General features: G+C 39.1%; 1 protein-coding gene across 1 annotated transcript; it reads right to left on the bottom strand.

The window, feature by feature from the left end:
• plcb2 (phospholipase C, beta 2) lies at positions 1 to 24321 on the bottom strand. Its single transcript, XM_086169230.1, is given in 32 exon segments — positions 1 to 339; positions 1078 to 1166; positions 2209 to 2264; positions 2426 to 2473; positions 2758 to 2822; positions 5759 to 5897; positions 6025 to 6208; positions 6886 to 7098; positions 7383 to 7467; positions 7606 to 7670; positions 8687 to 8791; positions 8973 to 9072; positions 9184 to 9348; positions 11188 to 11339; positions 11618 to 11742; positions 11855 to 11939; positions 12055 to 12151; positions 12250 to 12332; positions 12430 to 12634; positions 13652 to 13736; positions 13852 to 13934; positions 15502 to 15659; positions 16223 to 16369; positions 16472 to 16632; positions 17410 to 17510; positions 18201 to 18276; positions 18367 to 18420; positions 18510 to 18589; positions 18940 to 19080; positions 22050 to 22118; positions 22709 to 22786; positions 23982 to 24321. Coding segments are annotated over 32 exon segments (3549 nt in total). The 5' UTR covers positions 24066 to 24321; the 3' UTR covers positions 1 to 168.
• Between the last annotated feature and the right edge of the window lie 1086 nt (positions 24322 to 25407).

Raw genomic sequence — 25407 nt, 5'->3', positions numbered from 1 at the left:
TGTGACAGCCTTTTACTTAGGGAAGACTACCAATACTGTAGACTACGGCCCACTGTATAGTGCCAAATAAAAGGGGGGCCCTTGGGACACAGAGATGAGGGGGGCCCTTTTTACTTCTAAACAAATGAGTGAAACCAAGTTTCCTGGGTTCCTGACGTAAGGACATATCTAACCCATGAAAACATTGCCATAGAGTCCTCCTTCTTCCCCTTCGTGGTTGGGAGTCTGGTTGATGATTTCAGGGAAGTGGGCCCCAATACAGACATTGACAGTGTCCCTCACCTTCACCAGGAGACCCCTCATGTTCTGTTCATGTTCTCTGAGGGCCTCCTGGTTAAGCTGCAAAGGGAACAAGAGAGGAAAGGCTTCAAAAAGAGCATACCTATCTTTGCACAGATAGGTAGAGATATACTTCATTGCCAGAGTGAGGTTTCATTTGAATTTTGTATGTTTTCCTGTTTATACACTAATTTCATTTAATGTCACCAAAGTCTTCCTGCATACAAGTTGCATACCGACCATCTGCTGTTCACACATCAATTTCTAAACTCGCAATGCCGCCAAGATTTTAACAATTTAAAGCAAATTGTTGTCCGTTGAGGTCTCCTGACATCACTTGCAGAGCCAGGAACGTGACCTCCACTGTTCAGTCATCCAAAATTAGATGCGTCACACTGCAACGTTTTACAGGGACTCAGAAGAAAATGTCTATATTTTATATCGTCTGAATCTTGAGGAAACACCTAGAATTTACAAATCTGTTGACCACTGTGACATCACGGCTGCCTCCAAGACTTATTCAGATTCTACACACTTCATGATACCTAAATAAAGAATCAATCACCTTAGTAAGAATGAAATCACCTTTAAGTTCAGGTATATTTTTATCACCATTTGTCATGTGTTGCTTGTCTGTTTGATTTTTATAATTCTGCTGTTTCTCATAACTGTAAAGACTGTAGGTTTTGCTCCTGGGACATAGGAGTTCCTTGCAGAATTTGATAAAACGTACTTTTTGTCCTAAATCTTAAGGAGTGATGAAAGGATTAGATTGAGAAGATACAATGTGTTTCATACCTGATTAGCCAGAGCCTTGACCCCTTCCAGTGTAGCAGACTGTTTCTTCCTCAGAGTCTCTTTTTTAGGGCTGAAATCTGAGGGCTGTAACAATACGATATACCATGCAGCATGTCACCACTCAAAACTGTCATTAATTTTGAATTTGGGTGAATCAACAGTTCTTATGCTCATGTTTCTGCGACTGTGTATCCAGAGAAAGAGAATTGAAACTTTTAACCCACTGCAGGTTTGCTTTCTCTTGTGTATCTAAACAGCTTTTACACCACTTGTCTTTCAGTAGTGAGTTTGTGCTGATTATTCAACAATTTCAGATATGCATCATAAATAGATGCTCCAATTTATCCCCAAATGCTGACAAAGTGTATCGACAATAAATGTGACAAGAGTGGAGCAGACTCAGCAATGGATCTGAGTGCAGAGCAGATTTCAGATCAGCCAAAAGATGAACAGCTCAGTGACTCAGACCATACATGGTGGATTGGCACTGTAAACGGCCTGTGACTAAGTACAAGCCTGGCCTCTGGTCAGTGTGTACTGCACAGGGTAAAGGGCTATAGTGTCTGTGCATCCTTAGACAAGAAGTGGCCATATCTGAAACCATCTCAGATGTAGGAAAGAACGTCAGCTGACTATTTGTTATTTACTATCTAAAATAACTATTTTCTGTTCAAGTGGTAACACTTTTGCAGTCTCTTTGTAACCATGGTTACAGCTGTATGATGGTTGAAAGAGTGAGTGAGCTTTGATACACACCTGTTTTATGATGTGTTTTATAGGATCTTGATTGTGAAAGACAATTATGAGGGGCTAGCATTGCAACAAGTAACATGAAGAAATGCATGAAGTTCCTAATCCCATTTTAAGTATAATATTGTATTTATCGGATTTATTGATTTAACTTCCACTGGCACTAAAACATCGTCAAGGAAACACATGGCTAGGAATATCATCACAAGTTTAAAAAAGTACATAAATGAAAATATTTGATATTCTATAGTACTATTTTCCCTGATTTTCTGTTTATATTTTGCGCAATTCATTTTGTTAGATTGTTATGCAGCAAGTATTAATGAATATCAAAGTACCATACATGAAATAGCCATACATAAAACGGAAAAATAATACTTGCAGGATCAGACTGATTCATTTCATCCAGCAGTTCTGTGCTCATTGCCTTTTTCAGCCTGTGAAAACAATGGAAATTTTCTATGGTTCACTGATATTCACATTAATAAAGAATACATTTAAATTCACATTTAATGCAATATCATTGTGCCCTTTTATTAGCACTCTAAGAAATATTTTCATTTTGAAAAAGACAGCAAATGAAAAAATATGAACTCACTTTGCTTTCTCTTTTGATAGTGCTTTCTTTCTGTTTTCTTTGGCACCACTGCAACAAAGACATATAAAAGGTTCCTGTCTGAATATACTTTTATATAAAAAGCCCTGTAAACAAATGTTGCAGAGCTGTGTGTATCTGATGAGACCTCTCTTCACTGTAAAAGACGATGTTCTACCATTTGTGAGGACAAGAAGACGCCCTACTGCTGTTGAAGATAACCAGATGCCAGCTGGGGTCTTGGGACACATGCACGCATGTACACACATGCACACGTACACACAAACACGAACACACACACACACAAACAAAATGCATTGTATGTGTAGTCGCACCTCTCCAGGACCTTCATTTCGCTGCTGTGTCTCTCTGTTGCTATCTCCAGCAGCTGGGCCAGTCTCTGTCACAACACCACAAGGAGGTGACACCATTGTAGTCAAGACAAGGAGCTAGAAAATGAGACTAGAATCGCGTGTCAGCAATGATCTTTTTGTTGTATGCCATACAAATTGTCCCTTACTTAAATTAAGTACTTATTGTTACTTCGCATGACCCCTGCTCTTCAGTGTGGTCAGAAACAAGCGGGACCAGTGCTCCCTGTCACCTCCCCCACGACTCCCCGTCAGTCTAGGTCATGCTTTGTCTAATGAGGTGGCATATCATGAGTAACAAGAGTGCCCTTTCAGTCATATGCAGATCCCAAGCTTATGCTTAGAACATCCCAGAGCACCCGAGATCAATGCTTAATCAATATTTCCCTCTCGCCTGTGATTTCAAATGCAGAGCACGCAGAGGTAAGTCAGGTTCAATCTTTTGGTGAGGGATTAAATGAGGACAGAGCAGATCTTGCTCTGAATATTTTTTCAATAACTTTTGCGGTGTAAGTAATACAACAATAGGAAAGCATTTTGACATTGTACCAAGGATCTTAGTAGTTAACAGTCTACTTAGCATAAATTGTGTTTTTTGTTTTTTTAACATAACATGGTTTTCTGAATAAAATGCAGCTTCAGGGGGTCATGGGTCAGAGTCTCCCTGAGCCAGTCCCAAGCCCAGATATATGCAGAGGGTTGCGTCAGGAAGGGCACCCGGCGTAAAACTTTTGCCAAAACCAAATGCCAATCAAATATAATAACCAGATCATACAGGATCGGTCGAGGACCGGGTTAACAACGACCACCTTTTTTACTGATGACCTATATGAAACCAATGGAAACTGGGCTACTGTAGGTAAAAGAAGGTGAGGTGGAAGGCGTGTTCGGAAGCAGAGAGAGAAGAGGAGAGGCAAGAGTCTGGGACTGAGAGTAGGGTCTTTGAATATTGGGCCTATGACAGAAAAGGAAGAGAGTTGGTCGAGAGTTGATGCAGAGAAGGAAGGTGGATATACTGTGTGTCCAGGAGACCAGGGGGAAAGGTAGTAAGGCAAGAAGCTTAGGAGCAGGCTTTAAGTTGTACTATCATGATAGTGACAAGAAGAGAAATCAAGTTGGAGTTATCTTGAAGGAGGAGTTTGTTAGGAATGTTCTGGAGGTGAAAAGAATGTCGGATAGACTTATGAATCTGAAACTGGAAACTGGAAGATGTGATGCTCACTGTTGTTAACGGGTATGCCCCGCAGTTGGGATGTGAGTTTGAGGAGAAGGAGAAGTTCTGGAATGAGCTAGATGAAGTGGCGCAGACTATCCCCAGAGATGAGAGAGTGGTAATTGGTGCAGACTTCAATGGGCATGTTGGTGAAAGCAATGGAGGGGATGAAGAAGTGATGGGCAGATTTAGTGCACAGGATAGGAATGCAGAGGGACAGATGGTGGTAGAGTTTACAAAAAGGATGGAAATGGCTGTAGTGAACCCTTTTTTTCCAGAAAAGACGGGAACATAGGGTAGCTTATAAGAGTGGAGGAAGGAGCACACAGGTAGACTACATCTTGTATAAACGAGGTAACCTGAAAAAGATCAGTGACTGCAAAGTAGTTGTAGATGAAAGTGTAGCCAGACAGCATAGGATTGTGGTTTGCAGAATGACTCTGGTGACCAGGAAGATCAAGAGGAAATAGGCAGAGCAGAGGACAAAGTGGTGGAAGCTGAAAAGGGAGGAGTGTTGTAATGTTTTCACGGAGGAGTTGAGAAAGGGTGGTCAGGGAGAGCTTCCAGATGATTGGACAACAACTGCTAGTGTTATCAGGGAGACAGGTAGAAGAGAACTTGGTGTGTCATCTGGAAGGAAAGTAGATAAGGAGACTTGGTGGTGGAATGAGAAAGTGCAGGAGTATATACAGAGAAAGCGGTTAGCAAAGAAGAAGTGGGACACTGAGAGGACTGAAGAGAACAGACAGGAGTTCAGGGAGATACAACGTAAGGTAAAGATAGAGGTAGCAAAGGCAAAACAGAGGGTGTATGATGACTTGTATGCTCAGTTGGATAGTAAGGAGAGTGAGAATGACCCATACAGGTTGGCTAAACAGAGAGATAGAGATGGAAAGGTTGTACAACACGTCCAGGTGATTAAGGATAGAGAGGGAAATGTATTGACAGATGCTAAAAGAGTGATGGGAAGATGGAAAGAGTATTTTGAAGAGCTGATGAATGGGGACGAAATGTGATGGTGCCCATTTTTAAGAATAAGGGGGATGTGCAGAATTGCGGCAACTACAGAGGGATAAAGTTGATGAGCCATAAAATGAAGTTATGGGAAAGAGTAGTGGAAACTAGACTGAGAGCAGAAGTCAGCATTTGTGAACAGTAATACGGCTTCATGTCTGAAAAGAGTACGACAGATGCAGAATTAGAACAGCAAATGTTTGATGTTGTGGAGAGAACATCAGAGAGGCCGGACTGAGATGATTCGGTCATGTGCAGTGGAGGGATAGAGAACATATTGGAAGACGGATGCTGGAATTGGAGCTGCCAGGCAAGAGGTCTTGCGGAAGACCAAAGTGAACATTTATGGACGTAGTGAGAGAGGATATGAAGGTAGTTGGTGTGAGAGAGGAGGATACAGAGAATAGGCTTACATGGAGAAGGTTGATTTGCTGTAGTGACCCTTGAAGGGAAAAGCCAAAGAAGAAGAAGAAGAAGAAGAAGAAGAAGAAGAAGAAGAAGAAGAAGAAGAAGAAGAAGAAGAAGAAGAAGAAGAAGAAGAAGAAGGTTTTCTGGATAAATAATTTTTTTGTAAAAATCCCACCATAGACCATAGTCCCACCTTTTGTGGGGAAACGACAACTTTGTTTCCCTTTTGAAAAGCGTTATCTGACCATTATTTGGGAGTTAGCAGATTATCATAAATGTTCTTTGGGAACAAAAGCCTGACATCTGCCTGTGATGAAATGTAGAGCTTACCTCAGTGGCAGACTGCTCTTTTTTTCTCTTCACTAGATCATACTGCTCCATCCACAAATTTTCTAGTTCAGCCTGCATTTTTTCCCTCTGCTCCTCCACCCACTGCATCTTCACGCCGCACTCGAAGGTTTGTGTTCCTCTCCTGGTGGAAACAACAAAATCATATTGCAAACAAAGTGATTTAAAATTCCCATCCTATGATTTTCATCATAGGATTTTCAACCCTGTAGTCACTCATCCAGCAATCCATTGAAGAATTCCCTCACTCTCTCTTCTTCATAGAGGCCTTTTTCTTGATGGCCTTGAAAGAGTCAGAGTATTTCTGAATCAGATCCTCTCCTTTTTTCTGATACTTCTTTTCTGTTTCTTCCATCGCTCTCTCCTGACACTTGATGACCTTCAAGTATTTCTTGTGCCGTATTAGTTCTTCAGTGGTCACAGTCAGTGGTTCTGCAGCACAAATACATAAACTTTTTGCTGTAAGGTTTCCCCAGGCTGTCAGCAATGGAAAAATGTTTTTAACAAGTACATTCCAGATAAAAAAAAACGCAAACAATTAAAAAATAATAAACATGCCTTAGAGTGATGATATCTTAAACAGTTGTACACTATTTAAAAAAATCTGTCTATTCTGAAAGACACACTTACTATGTAATGAGAATAATGATGCTGGTAATAATAATAATAACAATAATAATGATAATAATAACAATGTTGATGATAAGGATAAAAATACTTATAGAGCAATTCAATTCAATTAATTCCCTTTATAGTAAAGAAAGTGAGGTGAATTGCATTTCAAAGTAATTTAAACAAAATGAAATCCAATACATTTGCAATAAGATCTACTTCACGTTTAGAGATGCGTGCATATGGTTCTGAGATGGCTATTTGGTTGAGTGGTCACTTCTGACTTCCGACCACTGGTACTTTGGATTTTCAGTGACTGATTTGCACTTCTTGTATGACGCTTTGGATAAAAGTGTCTGCCAAATGACTGTAATGTAATGTAATGTAATGTGATGTGATGTAATGTAATATAATGTAGAGATGTCTGTATGGCACACAGAGTTGTCGTGTTAATTGTGTATTCATAGCATGTAGCATGTGAAGTACTTTAGGGTTACCTTCACCAGAGGCGGCCTCTACAAATGGAGCGTCTGATCCTGCACAGGGTTCGGTTATAGCAACAAGCTCTTCTTGAACACCCTCAGTGTTAAGTTTCGTTTCTGTAACCAGTTTATCATCTGAAACAGGCTCAGAATGTGAAGAATCAATGCTTGACTCTCCTTTGTCCTCAAGAGCTTCCTCAGGAACTACATCCCCCGCTGGGATTTCTCCTACAGGAGATATTTTAGACGCAGCAACTCCTGTTTCCACTGCACCTTTGTCAGGAGTATCGGAGGACTGAAGTAGCCCTGAAGTGACTTCTTCATTAGCCTCATTTGCATTTTGTCCAGGTGGAGAGAGGGGCAGTGCTTCATTGGTCTCAGCCACTGCTAGTGAAATTGCATTTTCTGGTAAATGTGGTTAATCCAACACAATATTATCAAAAGACCTTTTCAGAAAACAGATCTGAGTGCTATTTTAGGGTACAAAATTAAGCACCCCTTAGCGTCATTACCTAAAGCAGGGGGTTCCCTTTCCTGCTTTGTGGGGATTACCACTGCAAGAGGCAACTCATATGGAGAAATGTAGTCTGAGGAGGACTGACAGGCACAAATACAGGAAAGTCAAACTCTGATATGGGTGTCATCCTTTGGTCAGCCAGTTGGGGCTGTTACAGTTTTTACAATACAAGTGAGGAAGTGATTGTTCTTAAATCACAAAGAATTGCATTTTCTTACCTCCTTGGGGGTCTTGCTGGTCTTTTCTGAACTTTTAGTTGGGTTAAATAGAGCATCTGTAAAGTCTGTGAAATAATCAAGTGTGTGAGTTGATGATAACTGACTTAAAATTAGCAATCAAGAATGTACATAAGGAATAGTAAATTGAAACTTTTGATTATAGTTTCTGTCTTCTGACTAAATTATCCTATTGAATATGATTTGAATATGAGCTAAATATACATTTGTAAGTGCTGAAATGTATCAATATATGTGTGTGCATTTGTTTCAATCATTTTATAGGTTTACACATTTGTTTTGCAATGGTTGCTACTAAAAATGAAAACTTCTTTTTTCCTGAGTGCATATAGCAGCGATTTTAAAAAATGCCTTTTAGCCTTTTTCATCACAAAGAGGGAGAGGTTGGCCTGTTCTCTAGGCAAATCAGAGATAGTATGTGTCCCTTGATCAATCCACAGGAACATAGTTTATAATGATTGTTATGAAAAGAAAAGCAATGAACTGAATCTGACGAGTACTGCCTCTAAAAAGGCAGTAGGGGTGAACTAAGAGTTTATCACTGTTCTTGACAATGTCATTTTGCAGCTATGACTAGATTGAGTCATCTGGAGGAGCCTCATGCATTTAAATAAGATAAAAAGATATATAAGATGAAAAATATATATATGTAGACAGGTTGAATAAATGACCTAGAGAAATGTTTAAACTTCAATTTTGGGATCTGATTAAATATGGTCCAAATAATGACATGGCTAAGTATCGGACTCTAAATGATGTTTGTGTCCAGCTATGTACCTGTTGGGAATGCATATATGACTAACATTCATTTACATTTAAATATTATTCCGAAAGGCAATATATCAGCATAGGGCTGATATCAGCCACGAAAATGTGATGGCTTACATTGGGCTGTACACAGTGATCTTCCATCACTGAACTCAGATGAAATGGAAATTAATTTCCACACATTCAGACTGAATCACTGACTTGTGTTTCAAAGTAAATGAAGGAAATGGGATTCAAATACATTTATATTCATACACATATTTTTTCAGAGCAAAAACTGATTAAAATCATACACCTGCAAAAGCAGCAGGGATGTAGTCCTTGACCTCAATGTACACAAAGAGAGCAGGCAGAAGGAGCGGCATGTTGCTCTCACTGCGCAGGCAGATGTGATGGAACCCTGCAGGGCAGAAAACCTTTACGAATTACAAACAAGAAAGTTGCTTCCATGATCGACAATATGGGGGAAATAAGTTAGTAAACATCCCGAGGCTTTTAATGTCTCAGAGAAATCTTAAATTATGTAGACCAAGCAGGATTTTATTGTTTTTGTTTTTTATTACATTTTTTGCTTCACTGACCTGATTGAATTGAATCAAGGGGGATGATTCTGTGTCCTACAAATTTACCGTTTTCTTCATAGACTACAATTCTCAAAGAAGCCATTTCCGGGAGGAGGATCTGACAAGGAAAACAACAACAGATTGATGTAGATCAATGGCAGAAGCGCGGCAGGTCACTAAGAACATAAACAAAACAGCTCTAACATGTTTTTGTGCTTCGTAAACACACCTTCTCAAAAACAAAGGGCTCTTCATTCCACACCGGGTTAATAGCATTGGTTGTTGGAGACAACTTGGTGCGATATTTCTTCTTGGGGTCACCTGGCAGTCCCATGACCTCCACTTCTACTCCAGTCCGTACATTCTTGTCAGATAGAAACTGGCCTGAATAGATCTGGTGAAACAGATGAACAGTTTTCCATGACCTTCTTCTTTTTATCCTAACAGCTTTTCTCTTCAGGGGTTGCCACAGCGAATCAGCCTTCTCCATCTAACACTATTTGCTGTATTCTCCTCTCTTACACCAACTAACTTCAAATCTTCTCTCGCTTTGTCCACCACCACTATATTCTCTTTGGTCTACTTCTAGACCTCTTGCCTGGCAGCTCCAATTCCAACATCCATCTACCAATATATTCATATATCAATATATACTCTGGACATGACCTTCTCTCCAAATCATGTAACGTGCTATTCCTCTGATGGACTCATTCCTGATCCTATCCATTCTCGTCAATCCCAAAGAGAACCTCAACATCTTCATCTCTGCCTCCTGTCTTTTCATCATCGTCTTTTCGTCACTGCTTCTAGACCATACATCATCGCTGGTTTCACCACTGTTTTGTGAACCTTTCCTTTCATTCTGGCTGATAGTCTTCTGTCTACAGTCTTCATAGTACCCCAGACACTTTTCTCCACCCACTCGAACCTGCTTGAACCAGATTCTTTACCACTTTTCCACACTCTGTGTTGCTCTGGACTGTTGACCCTGAGTACTTGAAATCCTTCGACTTCTTGATCTTCACTCCAACTAGCCTCACCATTCCACCTGGGGTCCTCTCATTCACAGACATATGTTCTGTCTTGCTGCAACTAACCATCATCCCCCTCCTTTTCAGAGCATACCTCCACCCCTAAAGATTTTCGTCAATCTGCTCCCTGCTCTCGCTACAGAGCACAATGTCATCTGCAAACATCATGGTCCATGGAGATTTCGGTCTATCCTCATCTGTCAGCCTGTCCATCACCACTGCAAAAAAGAAGGGGTTCAGAGCTGATCCCTAATGAAGCCCCACCTTTACCTTGAACTTCTCTGTTACCCCTACAGTACACCTCACCACTGTCTCACAGCTGGCATACATGTCCTGCACCAGTCTAACATACCTCTCTGCCACTCCAGACTTCCACATACAATCCTCTCTCAGCACCCTGTCATATGCTTTTTCTAGGTCTACAAAAGTGTAATGCAGCTCCCCCTGGCCTTCCCTGTACTTTTCTATTAGCATTCTCAAAGCAAATACTGCATCTGTAGTACTCTTTCCAGGCATGAAGCCATACTGCTGCGCACAAATGCTGACTTCTGCTCTCAGTCTAGTTTCCACTTCTCTTTTCCATAACTTCATTGTATGGCTCATAAATTTTATCCCTCTATAGTTACCACTATTCTGCACATCCCCCTTATTCTTAAAAATGGGCATCATCACACTTTTTCTCCATTCCTCAGGCATCTTCTCACTCTAAGATCCTGTTGAATAATCTGGCCAGAAACTCTACCGCTGCCTCTCCTTGACACTTCCATACCTCCACAGAAATATCATCAGGACCAACTGCCTTTCCACTCTTCAACGGTTTTTCATGACCTACATCTACAAAATAATCTATGGCAAGGAAGTGCCCTGATGTGTGAACCCATGTTCAGGACACAGTAGATATAAATCGAGTCTGCCTTTTTATTTGTGTTGAGTCCTGCTGAATACCAGAAAGCTCCACAGCAGTTAGCATATATTATAATGGACTGTGCCTGAAAAGTCGTGGCCTAAGCAAACAACCATTGCAACGCATGGAGGAAAAACACTCCTCAGCGAAGTAAATACCATTTGTCAGTCTCCTGAGGATAAAAATGCTACATTTAAAGATTTTTTTTTTCTTTTTCAATTTAGAGCTTTAGATACTAATGAGCTTAGTATCTTATACAGACAGGCACGTTTTACCACGGGGGAATATATGAACCTGCCTTTATGGTCAGTGTGCTTGCCACCACCGTATCAATCCTGTCGCAAAAAGGGTTAAACTTCTTGTCAGCACGCCGCAAGACATCAGGCTTGAGTAGGTAGCCTGTTCTCCCGTTGAATTCAAACACAGCCATGTTCAGCTGCATCGGGAAATCTGAAACATACACATGCCACTCAAGCCTGCAGCCTTATCAGCACAAGGATCAATTGCCAGCTTTTGGGTGGCAAAGCACGTCGGAGGCCTCTGCTGCTTATAGAGGTACAACACTGACCTACTGTGGTGAGAAATAGAATTTCAGCGTTTAAAAACCGAAATGTAATGCAATGTCACTCAAATGGAAAAAGCAACAACTTTGAAAAGTGAAATCCTTGCAGTCATGTTTTGTTTAATATTACGGAAAAGAGGTCATCTGTGCATATGACTTTCTCTACCCATGGTCTGGTAGTTGAGGGCCACCATCTGGCAGCCAACATTCCAAAATGGCTGGGGACAAAAATTGGATGAGTCCATTCTTGTTCCTTTGGGGTAAATTCGACTCATCTGCCTTTTATTGTATCTGGGACAGATGGCTGAGGAAGGATAATGTCCTTATCTGACTGCACATAGCACTCTGTACAGAAGTAGCGTGTTTACAAGAGTGGATTGTCCACAGCATCCTCAAAGGATACTCTGCAAATTCAACAGCAGTCTTTGCAATGAGAGCCTCCCCTTTGGTCTCCACAAAAGATGAAATCACGTAACTTTTGTTTTTCTCTGTGAAGGAAGACAGGGAGGGTGTTGCATAATTTTGGCTGGCTCTGATTTGTTATGCACATGTTGTGGAAGCCTTTTATTTAGGTCGAGTTTAAAAATAAGACTGAAGAAATACTTCTGGCGTAATCGAAAGAGACGAATTTGTTGGGTTGAATGTAGTTGACCAAGGATGACATCGCCTCATAGGCCGACACTTCTTGTCCAGCTGTGCCCTGTGTGGGATTGACAGGAAGTTGGTTGTCTGAGTTACGCTGCCCGGACACAAATGATTTGACACAATTAAGCCGTCATCACAATTGTAACTCTCAACCTCATCGGACGTCTTCATTTTCTCCTCATCAGGTCCTTCAGTGTCCTCTTGCTCCTCGTTTTCCTCCAGTGCCGTGTCACACTCTGATTAAGCATGCAAACAAAACATCTGAATTATCTAATCAAGCCTATTTTTGAAGCATAATCTTTTGTTTTGGTTTGAGAAACAGCCAGTCACCACAGTTCTCCTGGGCGCCGAGAGCTGGGCTGGCAGCATCTTGCAAAAGGGTCTCCTGGGAGGGTACAGCAGTGGCTGTTGTTTGTTCACCAGAAGTTTGGCTGTTTTTTTTGCTCTGGGATGTCTTCTCCTGGCTGCCCTTCTTATTTTTTATGAGGATCTTGCCCATCAGCTCAGCTGGACTGGGGATTTGCTGGCCTGGCTTCAGCTACATGTTTGGGGCAAAATCACAATTAATCACCAAGATGTCAGCATTTAAAAATGTATTGCTAGAGACATGACCAGCCTGTTATTATATAATAGTTAAGTCTATGCTTCCAGGGCCTCCATATATTTTATTTTTTGGTTTCATGAAAAAATTCTCAAGGCCTTTACTTTGCCAATTAACTTCTTGCCAGCAGTAGGAAATCAACAGTGGCCAATAGGAAAAAAAGTTGAAGAAAAGTTAATTTTCTAAATTAAAATTTACAGAATAGAGAACAATAAAATGCAACCCACAAAGTTCAAAACCTGACATTTTATTTTTAGAACAATTCTGGAGCATTATAATAAACTTTCAATCTGTTTTCTTTGACATAAACATTGTTTTGAGGTTTTATCCCCCCTTTTGATTCTAGGCCTGATACTGTTGTGGAGTGTGAAATAAAAATAAGAGAGAAAATTCAAGTTGGCTGCGATGGTCCCTGAGCACCTCTTGAGATACAGTGATATTACAAGACAAGGCTAACTGCTTAGCATGTTGATTTAAATAAGTATCTCAACAGCATGATAAATAGATGTTTTGACCTGCAAAAGGGTTAGAAACTTCAGATATTGCCTTTAAAAAATACGGGTAAAAAAGTGGAAAGTACAATGTTCAAGGTGTTTGCTCAAACATCATAGGATTTGAAATGATTAGAGCTACGATTCATTGCCCCAGTTTTTCTAAATGCAAGCTCGAACTTGGATGTAATTTGAAATAGTTGAACATATTCAGTCTCTGTCGTTGGAAAGCAAAAACACCAGCACACAAAACACACAGAAATGTTTTTCAAAGACAAAACAGGTGACAAAGCTGAAACTCTGACCTGTGATGTATTAACTTGATGTTTGTTAATTGATGAGGTTGTTTTGTGAGGGGCCATTATTCATGTCTGTCTTCTGTTTAGATTAAAAAAATCTGTCATGTGTTATTTTCCTAACTCCATTATTTAGAGAGCTGGCTGTGCTGCAGCAGAATACTCACAGGGTATTTGTCCAGGAGCTCAGTAACAAGAGCATCTCCAAATATGGTTTTGCAGTAGTTTGCCATCTTCTCCTGTTGTTTAACCCTGGAACAAACACAGCAACACTTTATTGTCCTCTTATCCTTCAAAGACCTCCTCATCCTCAACTTACTCTTTATGGTTGTAAATTGCACACGATAATGGAAAAAGCAAGTCTTACGAGTCGACATGGTTCTCAAATGAGAGAATAACAGGGTACTGTGAGGTCTTGAAGGCACTTTCAGCAATAGCCTCGATCACATCCTGTTGTGGATGACAAGGACATGGGCATTTTTTCATTAATCCAGCATGAGAATGTAATAAAACTGACAGTGAGGGTAGACAAACCGATAGAAGAGCACCAAAAAAATGCTTTATGTCATAATCTTTAATGGCAAAGAATATCAGTAAACTCCTAGTTGCAAGGTGTCTGTTGCATTTACACGCGAGTACAACAGATGAAGCCCATCATGAAAGAGCTGGGCATAAAATTGAGAGACTGCAGAGAGGCTACATACATGGAGAGGCTCTGTAGTCACACTGAGAGACTGTCGGTAAACTAAACTGAGGTGTTTTGTACAGCTCTGCCTTTTTGTGGCTAGAATATTTAGGCTGTGAAGCCCTTAAATGGAACCATTGAGTTTAAGAGGGAGGATTTTCTGTGTGTGTTTTTATTGATAGCTTGCTTGCACATAAAAAGAAATCAACAAATTATCAGTGTATCAGCAGATTTCTTGCAATGGCTGCTGCTGCAAAGAGTTTACTTAAAAACTCAGACAGGGCAGATTTTTGCTCTGTGAAGGCGAGAGGACTGGACCTGAGAGTAGTGGAAATATTTGTCTTAAAATGCAAATTGAAACCACTATATTTTGTCTGGGTTTTGTGTATTTTCTATTGCTTTGTGCCTAATGACATTGTCATTATAAGTTTTTATTTATTCATTTTACATTTATTTTGCTTTATTTATTAAATAATTATTTCAATTTAATGCTATGATTTATGCAATTCAGAATAGTTTTGATATTTTTTGAGGCTTCTTTAAAATTTGACTTTATTACTTGTAATATATTGTTTGTCCATGACTTTCAGCTTCCAGGATTTTATATTTCACATGTAAAGGTGACTTTGTGCTAACCTTAACAAAAAAGGGTTTCCCAAATGTATTTGAAGATGTTACACATGTTTAATTGTCATAACCATGAACTTCATATAGTAACATGAACTATCTGCCCTTCATGCTTCAGAGCCCAAAAGGTAAATACATTTCTAGCCAAAAAGGGATTTGGCATCTCATAAAAAGTTGGGATCAAATGCAAGTTGGGTGATGACATTGAAATTAAAACTGATTTTGGTCTGACATGGCTCATGCCCCAACGGATTGTGAAATAAAATTCTTGTTTATTATTGATTATCAGTAATGAGGACATTGTTTCAGTGTGTTTAACGTGAAATATTTAGTCAAATTAAATTGACCTGACAGATCTGGGCCTTTTACTGCATGCAATATATGTGTCCCTTTGGGCATCCCTGTCTGGCCCGCATGAGGGCAATCAGAACATGAATGAAAAACCTTTATTCCGTTCATGTTATACAACTGTATTACTTTACTGTTATCCTTGGTTTGTCTCTCCAACGCCGTTCAGATTTCTCATAGGTATCCCTTGTAAAAATGAATTGCCAACCCCTGGTTTAAAAGACAGAAAAATATCCTGGAATATGCCAATGTTCGTTTCACAGGTTTTCTGTGTCTCTCTATGGTGCCAAAATGGTCTTCTTATTAACTGTTAAAGATGAAACTTGACCACTCCTAAGGAGAGAAACCACACGGAACCTTGAAAAGGATCTCGGTGGTCATCGTGAACCCATGGGTAATGATGGGTTCTTCATCAGGAGGTTTTCCCTTCCAGCAGTCCAGCTCCAAACATCGACATCCAGACAGCAGGCACTGGCGGTACATCTCCGGAGAGGAAACGCCTGAGAACTGACCAGCTGTGAAGGGGAAACGCAAGTTAAGATAAGATAAGATAAGATAAGATAAGATAAGATAAGATAAGATAAGATAAGATAAGATAAGATAAGATAAGATAAGATAAGATAAGATAAGATAAGAACAACTTTATTAATCCCGAAGGAAATTGTTGTGCCAGAGTTACAGAAAATATACCAGTAATAAATAATAAAAAGAAAAAGGCAGAATTAGAAATAAAAATAAACTATAAACTATAAAGTGTCTCAGTGAAACTATAAAGTATCTTAGTAAACAAGTGATAAAACTATAAGTGTCTTAGTAACAAGTGAGGTAAGGAGTGCACAATAGTATGATAAAAGGAAAAATTGTAGTGTAGCCATTATGAAATGAAATATTGCACAGTTCTGAATATTGCACAGTGCAATGAAATATTGCACAGTTTTTGTTTTTTTTAGGTTAAAGATAGGTTTTTATGGTTGCCGGCACCATATATTCAAGTTCTGACGAGATCTACTCAGCATGGTGATCTAGCGGTGAACAGGAATTGGAGCTTGGAATCTAAAATCAAAGTGGTGTGTGTGACCTGTCAGGTACGTGTTGTGGGAGGAGTTTATGAAGTAGTGGGGTATAGGCTGGCTCATGTCCTGACACTTGGCCAGGCTGTCCCGCATGACAACTGATGCCTCTGGTCCCATCAGAAAGGATAAAAGGCCCTCTGGGGAAATCAGTCCTGCGCATGAACACAAAGGTATTACTGGAGGATTCAGATCTAATTGTGCTACCACATTTCAGCTCCATATTGCATGATAAAAATATAACCTATAAATATCACCTCTGTTGGAATTAGTGACGCATGGTTCATATTTGTCTATTAAAGCCTTGATCTGTTCCTGACGCAGACGAGGAAATAGTTCTTCATTAAGCCGAGAGTCCCTTTGTTTCTCATTGAGGAACTGAGTGAAGTTTTCCTTTGTCATAGTCGGTTTGGTGGAGCTGGAGCAGCAGTGAAGCACAACAATTATATGATGATGCACAAGTTGGCTCAGACTCATTATTTGTCACCTGAGCCACAGCCAAGTAAGTGACCTGGTAAGTGATTTAACTCCAGACCTGTGACCTCCAGTGCCCCGGAGATGAAAATAAAAACATTTCACACAAACACACAACCAAATTAGGGTGTCAAAATTGTAGGTACTTACTATATTGAACACAAATCCTATCATGTTACAATCCAAAAGTCTTAAATTTATTAAATTCTTTGTGTTTATTTCTCTGCTTTATTTGTAAAAGTATCCTTATGCAATTTCTGTTTTCTTGCTGTTTTTAGGCTAGTTCTACTTTATTATTTTCTTATCATTTTAATAGAATGGGTCAAAGAAAAGCAAAGATAGTAACTGAATTAAAAATTATCTGAAATACAGATGTGCATACATTTGTGCATTGATCTTTTTTGCAAAAACTATAAAATAGTTTAAAAAACATATACAAATATATCAATTCAATTTTTTTTTTCTATGAACTACCATGGACCTTAACCCCCAATGGACAAGTATAACATCAGCCTAGAAATTTGTTTTTGTAAAGTAAACAAACAGTATATGCTTCTGTCTGTCATCGTCAACTGCCTATTAGAATTTTTTTTTTTCATCTGTTATGCCATAAAGAACAGCAATGCTGAATAACATAATGATGAAAGACATGGTGGAATTCTATTTAGCTTTCTCCAAATACTCAAACATAGAATTACAGACATGTAACATTTGTTCTCACTAGGAAGTGAAGATCTCGTAGATTTCAGGGCGCGGACAGAGATTTGTCAGGAAGGTCTTGAAGGCAGCCTCAGTGAAGACATCAGGCTTTATGCTGTCATACTGCCAATTGAAACAGTAGTTTTATATCTTGGAAATTTACATAGGACATGGGAAACTTCCAGTGTCAAGAGTGGGGGTGGGCAAACTTTTTGGCTCAGGGGCCTCACTGACTTTTAAAATTTGACAGACAGGCCAAGTCGCCACAAGATACGATACATGTCAAAAAAATAAATAAATAAAAAATAAAAAATGCATTTGTTAATAGTACATATCAGACCCATCTGACATTTTCTTGCATTTCATGCAAAAACCAGTTTTTCCCTTGCAGCTTCACGTGCAGCTCGTTCACATGTGTCACAGTAAAGGCTAGATCACAAAGCCAATCTGTTTCATTCAGCTCTGGAAAATTCTCAATTAGCTCCAAAAATGAAATAATCTCCTGTTTGAGCTCCCACATTCATTGATCCAATCGTTCAATCATTAACATCAAGTATGAATTCTGTACCAATCTTTGGTGGGCCGGATTAAAAAGACCAAAGGGCCAGATGTAGCCCGCAGGCCGTAGTTTGCCCACCCCTGGTCGAGAGTGAAAGCATTTTTTCATTATGGTTTTGTCTTATTATTGCAGTTAGTGTTTTATTAGAGTAAACTCATAAAAGTATATTCAAGGTGCAGTAAGTTGATGGCGATACACCCCAAGCAGGGAAGATAGATGATCTACAATGATCAATATCCATTTATATTTTTTACCTTTCCTTTAGGAAGATGGGCTGCCATCAAGGCACTCGCCACCCTCTTCTTATCTGCTTGGAACATCTTGTAAATACTGAAGACAACACATAAACAATTGATGTCAATGTAGGAAGTTTCTATTCAAACAAATCATGTGACTTTTTTTCAATACTTTATTGCTTACTTTTTGACTGGGATCTTGCCATCTTTGTTCGTCTGAAGAGAGATCTGTGTAAATCTACATACAAAACACACAACTTTGCATCACTGGCACATTCAAATGAGACTGAACTGCATGATGTTCAATCTGTCAAAATCTCCACTTACATTTTATCCAGGAAGACTTGTCTGCAAGCATTTCTTCTGGCACCATTGTAGGCAATTGCAAAAATATCACTTGCCCAGTTCTGGTGTTTATCAAATGGGAGATGTTTATTATACATTTAGTGTTAACACATGTTCCGCTACCATAAAACCATTATGCACAAACGCTTTAAATTGTGTACAAACCAACCACTAGGGGGCACTGACTCAAGAGCACCCCAGGAAATTAGAATTTGAACAAATAACATTTGTGAATACCTTGCAATTGATTAACCAAGGTACTGGATTGATAACATTCTCCTGCGATAATAATACATTCTCATAAGAAATAACAGGTAGACAGAAGAGGAGAACTCAAAGGCTCATAAATTCACAGTAGATCTGAGAACTGTAAACAACCAGAGGAAGAACAGTATATTTAATTGTTTATTACCTGTGTCACCTTCTCTTTACTGGCAAAGAAGTTGAAATAGGTCAGATTCACTGTGTCTGGACCAGCAACAATGGTCAGCATTTTAGACAGGTGATTGCTGTCTGGGAAATCCAAATTGAACACATTGCAGACCTTGGGATGCTGTCGACAACAGGAGCGGTAGCGTTCAGGCGGGCAAAAGTGACATGCAACCAAAAGAGAATTTACAGGGCATATGTACACAAATATCCATTTAAAATTAACTGAATAATTTATAAAAAAAATGCCTACCTTTTTAATTAGCTTATCACAATCAACAAATTAATTGGCAAATATTTGATTAGATCATTCATACACATCATGAACTGACCCCATCATTGATATGATACATCATTGATACACATGTCCAAGTCTACTCAAAGTATCACATGATAATGCTAGGATAAACTGCATTGCGGTTTTATGCCAACTGTTGCAGGGGACATTTATGACAATTCTGCCTGTGCCCCCCACACTCGTTTCATAAAAACTCAGGAGTGAAATTGACATTTGACCCTCTGGATAATAGATGTTTTGATATTTTTTCCCCGTTGTATGAAATGTTATCATAAACGCATTTTCAAGATGAAGTGGAAAATTCCAATTTTGAATCTGAATGGATAAATTGGCAGTTGTGGTGAAATCCTGACAGGTCATATTTGTGCAAAATGATGTCATGTATAATTAAGGTGGATACGAACGATAAAAAGAAACAGCATTAGAGAATCAGTCCGATCATCCGGTCTGAAAAAGGAGCAACTAACTGCTAATTTACATATGGAATTCATGCAAATGAATAAGAGGAAACAAAGATTCATGGGATCTGGTCTTTCAGTGTTACTGATAAATGGATATGGAAATAATCACAGCAATTCATTTCAATAAATGCATCCACGCTGAACAGCATGCAACATATTGGCCACAATCAAGTATTTTAAAAAACCCCAGCAATTAAATCGATATTAAAAGCAACATCGAAGGCAATAGAAATTCAGAAAATTTGAGAAATTACTCACATCAGTATTGAAGAAATTGTGAAACCTCTCAACAGCCAATAAGCAGACTTGCCAGCAAGTGTGAGGGAGAGAACTTTACAGTTAATGCAGATTTCCATTCATATTAGAGGAGCACCTCTGACCCAATTTACCTGACTCCTGTTGAATCAGCAATGCACAGCTGCACCGAAACCCACGCCTAGCTGCCACTGTGATTGATTGTTAATGAGGCATACAATTAAAAGACCACCTATTGCTGAGAGCGCTCAGCTGCAGGCAGGGGCTGCCATGGTGATGCCATGCTAATTACTTGCAAATGTAGTTGAAAGACAACCCCTAAATTCAGTTCCCTTTTGAGAAGCTAGCCAATTACATGGAAAGAAATCCAAAATTGTTACTTAAACCTCTAACGGCCTCTAATTCACAGTTGAAGTGGCCTTCGGCAAAAGCAAATACGAACAACTCAAAAGTCTATCGTGTATCATGGAGGCACTTTGTTTCCATTCATAAAATATTCATATTATCTATTATATTCATATATGATATGTTATGTATGTGAGATTGTGTGTGTGTGTGTGTGTGTGTGTGTGTGTGTGTGCGTGCGTGTGTGAGTGTGTATCATTGTGTTACTAATAGAATACATTCTATATTTATTGAAGAGGACAAAGTGCTGCTCCTGATATCCCATGATGTATTGCAGCAGCGACAAATCAGCAACGGGAGAAGCAACAGCAGCTTTGGCATACTGCTTCTTTACAATAATTTATTGCACTTCAATGTGTGTTTTTTTTTTTTTTTTTTAATAAAGCACATTACTTTGGTAGAAATACAATGGTAAGTACAAAAGCTGGTGAGCGTTACCAGAGCAACGTATCCCTGAACAATAAGGATTAGTCATAATAAGACGCTGTGTGGTGTATCGTAAAACATGTAAAAACAAAAATAGACTGGCTGATACTTACTGAGTATGTATTGTTCAATACGTGATTTCATATAATGTGTATGTCTGTGCCCAAGAGCAACAGAGTTGAAACTGTTTGCCATGTTGTCATGCCATGTCTGAGCCATGGTAGGAAATTAGTAGTCATGTTGGTTACTATGTGTCAAGAAATCAACTGTTAAAAAATTTAAAGTTTGTTGTTTTGTTTGACATTCTCTAAACGGCAGGAACAATCTATCGACATGATTTAGAAGGCAAAACAGTTTACGATGAGAAAACAGATGTCTTGCAGAATCGAACCAACAATCAGCAGACTCCTAACAGATCTGACCCACATCCTTTAGATAAGATTAAGATATTTGTTTAAATATTGATCTTACATTATGAAAATATTCATCTTTTCTATGCTTGAAGACAGAGCTTGTTGTCTGCACAGATTGAGAAAACAGAAGAATTTTCTTACCACAAATAATTTTCTTACCACAGCAGGCAAATACATACCCAAAGATTCCACATGCACTCATGTACACTCACACACACACACACACACACACACACACAAACACACACACACACAGTTACACATAGGCACGCATATGCAACTCACTAAGACCAAGGCACTTCCTATGTGTGTAGCTACACCAGCTCTGAAACTCCAAAACTGCTCCAGGCTTGAGAGGAAAATGAACTGCTTTCAACATCATCTTCCCTCTTCAACATCTAAATTTCACCTCTGACTGAACCCTTAGTGAGAAACTGAAGATGGCTGCAGAATGCAACTCTCTGCAGATAACGGTTTCAGAGCCAGAAAGGAAGTGTAACTACAGCTGTCTGCCTCAGATGAAGGGAAATGCAAACAAACACAAGCTTCCCGAATTCCCTCAAATCTGGGATCATAACATGTTTTCAGTTTGTGTGTTTGTGTGTGTGTGTGTGTGTGTGTGTGTGTGTGTGTGTGTGTGTGTGTGTGTGTGTGTGTGTGTGTGTGTGTGTGTTCATGTGAGCATCTGAGTTCTCTTTAGGGGTGGGGGTTTAAAGGGGTCATATTTGCAATGCAAATTAATTAATGGACAATATGGGCTTGGCACTCTTTTTGCATACCTGCAGAGACTCCTAAACATGGAGCACAGATTATTCCACGAAAAATGAATACTCACTTTTGGAAGTTTAGCATATATTCCTGATCTGGTATCTCTGATGGTAGCAACATCCAAGAGCATTGTTTCCTGGAAACAAGAAACAGCGAATCATCTCTATCACAAAATTCAACATGTAGATGCCAGTCCAAATATAGATTGATCTACAAGTCATACTTTGACAAAGTGCAAAAAATGTATTATATTTGAAACAACATAAGAGCAATATGTTTAGATTTTGATTTGGAAATATATAGTTTTTTTTATCTCTGACATGACACGGTCTGTTGAGGGACATGAGAGCGTTCTGGCATGATTGAATCCAGACACCTGAGGTCAACATTTCATGTAGGCTTTGCTGGATTTGTTGTGTTGTGAAAACCAGTAGACAGAGGACAGTGAGAGTAGAGAGGGGAGAGAGAGAGCATTACAGTCCGGCTGCAGCAAGATGGTGAGCCCCAATCAGCACCAATCAATAATCTCCACCAGCATCTGGCACTGTTCGATGCTACGCAGCTCTCATCCATCCCACAGCTTTGATATACAGTTAATGTTTGTCAGATCCATCAGATCGTAAAGTACTTTCATCCAAAACGTCCACTGGACGTGGTAAATAACGCTCCGTACTTATCCTGTTGAGAATTTTTTTTCTCTTTTTACAGATTTCTAATATTCATCACCTTGCTTTGATTGATCCAGTAGAGGTAAAATCCCTTCCGATCCATCTTCATGGTGACAGGAACGGTCTTTGTGGAGTCCTTAAAGGAGACATGGCGAGATTGACACGCATACATTTTGATATTTTTTTATTAATTAAAACGATGGAGATATGCTCATGGTCCCCTTTGACTATTCATTTTGCAAGGATGAATGCAACAATCCCACATCAAGAATTTACACTTTTTAAGTATGGACATGCAAATTCTCATTTCCAATGAATTTGGGACATTTAGAAAAATGTGAATGAAAACAGAATGCAAAAATCTACAAATCATATTCCACTTGAATGCATTGCAAAGACATGATATCAAATGTTCAAACCCATAAACTTTGGGTTTTTTGTGCAAATATTCACTCATTTTGAACTACATCCCTGCAACACATTTTGAAAAAAAAAAGATCAGAAAGGGACAACAAGTAACTAGGAAAGTCAAAAAAAAACAACTGTTTTGAATATTCCACAAGGGAATTGGAAACAGGAGAGTGTATCGTTTGGCTGTAAAAGGAACGTCTCCGAAAGGCAAGGATGAAGTGAAGTTCACCACTGTGTGAACAACTGCATGTGAACAACTGCGTGACCAAATAGTCCAACAGATTAAAAACAACAATTCTCAAGGTAAATTTGCAAGGAATTGAGTATTCATAATCTGATCTGAGAATCCTGAGAAATCTCACCACAAAAGCGGCAAGGCCGAAAACTATCATCAGCTGCCTGTGACTTTCGATCCCTCAGGCAGCATTGCATTTAAAAAAAAAAAAAACTATCATCATTCTGTAAAGGATATTAGCAGGCAGGCTCAGGGAACACATCTGCAAACCCCTATCAGTCAACACAGATTGCCACTACAAATGCAAGTTCAAATGCCACCGTGCGAAGTGAAAGCCGTTTATCAACAACAACCAGAAACAAACACTGCACAACATCCAGCATCTGTGGGCTCGAGCTCATCTGAGTTGTGATGAGGCAAAGTGACAAAGAAAAGGGTTCTCATTTTCCAAATTCTCATTGAGCATTGTTAAAAGCTAGTGATGTAACAGTGTTGAACATGTTCCTGCCCCAGCTTTTCTGGAGTGTATTACTTACATTAACTGAAAATAATAGTTTAACAGTTAGAACATTCAATATCTTGCCTTTGTAATGTACTCAAGTGAATATAGGTGAAAAAAATGGTTGTATTCCAACACTTTGCTAAACAGCAAACAGTTTTTTTTAGTTTTTGAATATCTACTCACCTCTGACCATTTGGTAAATCTCTCTCCTTTAACCAAGTAGTCTTTGATTTCTGGGGGATCCAAAAAGTACCTTTTCTTATTCATTCTTGTCCTTTAGTGCTGTCTTTTCCAAACAGTGCTATAAACAAGGTTTCGCCGATTTCTGCATGGACATAATAGTAGGTGCAACCCACTGCCATTCACTGCATCTGAGGCTGGTGCAGTTTGGTGGACAGACACTGACAGCCCAGTGGAGGACCCAACCCAGATTTGAATTGCAAATGATGTAAATAAAATAAGTCATATAGCACGACCAGACCAGAGTGTGGCAGTCAGAAGACTGGGTCAACAGAGAAAATTAATTTTTTCAAGTGTCATGTCATTTGACTTGTGCACAGTGTGTGCGCAGTGGATTTAACAATATGTTCGATATTTTGCTACTGGAAGCATAGTACACAAAAGTTGCAATTCACACCCATTGCAGAAAGAGACTACGGGAAGGGACGTAACATCAGCACAATAATAACACATTATCTCTGCATGGCAAGATTGCAAGAGGTGAGGGATTCCAAAATAATTCCAAAGCAACTGAATCCAAATGAGTCGAAGTGAGTACAGTATACAGAATGTATTCATTTGTGTCCACAAATATTTATGCATTTTTTTCTATTGCTTCATATTAACCTCAACTTTGAGATAATAATTCCCTCACAGGCCAAGAAGACCAGCAATTGATGAAGGCGAGATATTTCACACATGAATCACAAAGAGTTATTAAGTTCTGGCCATGAAACCATTTGGTAAACAAAACAGACCATGAATTTAACAACAAAAAAAAAAAAGCTAGACAACAGGTTGATCTTGTGACAGAAAATCTCTCTGTTCATTGTTACACACTTTCATCCCAAAACTCCACTGTTTTGTTTTTTGTTTGTTTGTTTGATATATTTTTGAGAACTTGCACACTATGCAGGTATATTAAAACATCTTTATCTTCTTTATTTTACGATGTCATTGTTTATCTATGCAACTTAGCAGTAGAAGATGACACACAGGGTATGGTGACAAATTTACATAATATATGGGGCATTGATAGTCATTTAATCCGCCAAAGTATCCAGACTTGACTCCCCACCGATATCCTACCATCTTTAAGAATGCCCTCATGTTTATCACTTGGTGATAAAAAAAAAAAAAAACAAACACTGCACAACACAGTACTCAGCATTTATGGGCCATAATGATACTGCGTCTTACTGATGATCCTGATCCCACTGTACTTCTACTTTGGCTGTGTGCGTGCTTGTGTGTGTGTATGTGTGTGTGTGTGTGTATCCTTGACTTACAAATGACTGTAATGTAATATAATGTAATGTAATGTAATAAAATAAAATTAGATTGAATACCTTTCTCTTACCGCCTTGGGGATCTTGCTGGTCTTCTCTAA

Source organism: Fistularia commersonii, chromosome 1, assembly GCF_037954325.1.
Source record: "Fistularia commersonii isolate RoL2024-O1a breed Wild chromosome 1, RoL_Fcom_v1.0, whole genome shotgun sequence".
Classification (NCBI taxonomy): Eukaryota; Metazoa; Chordata; class Actinopteri; order Syngnathiformes; family Fistulariidae; genus Fistularia; species Fistularia commersonii.
Note: the sequence above shows the minus strand (reverse complement) of the source record. Positions and strands in the feature narration are given on the sequence as shown.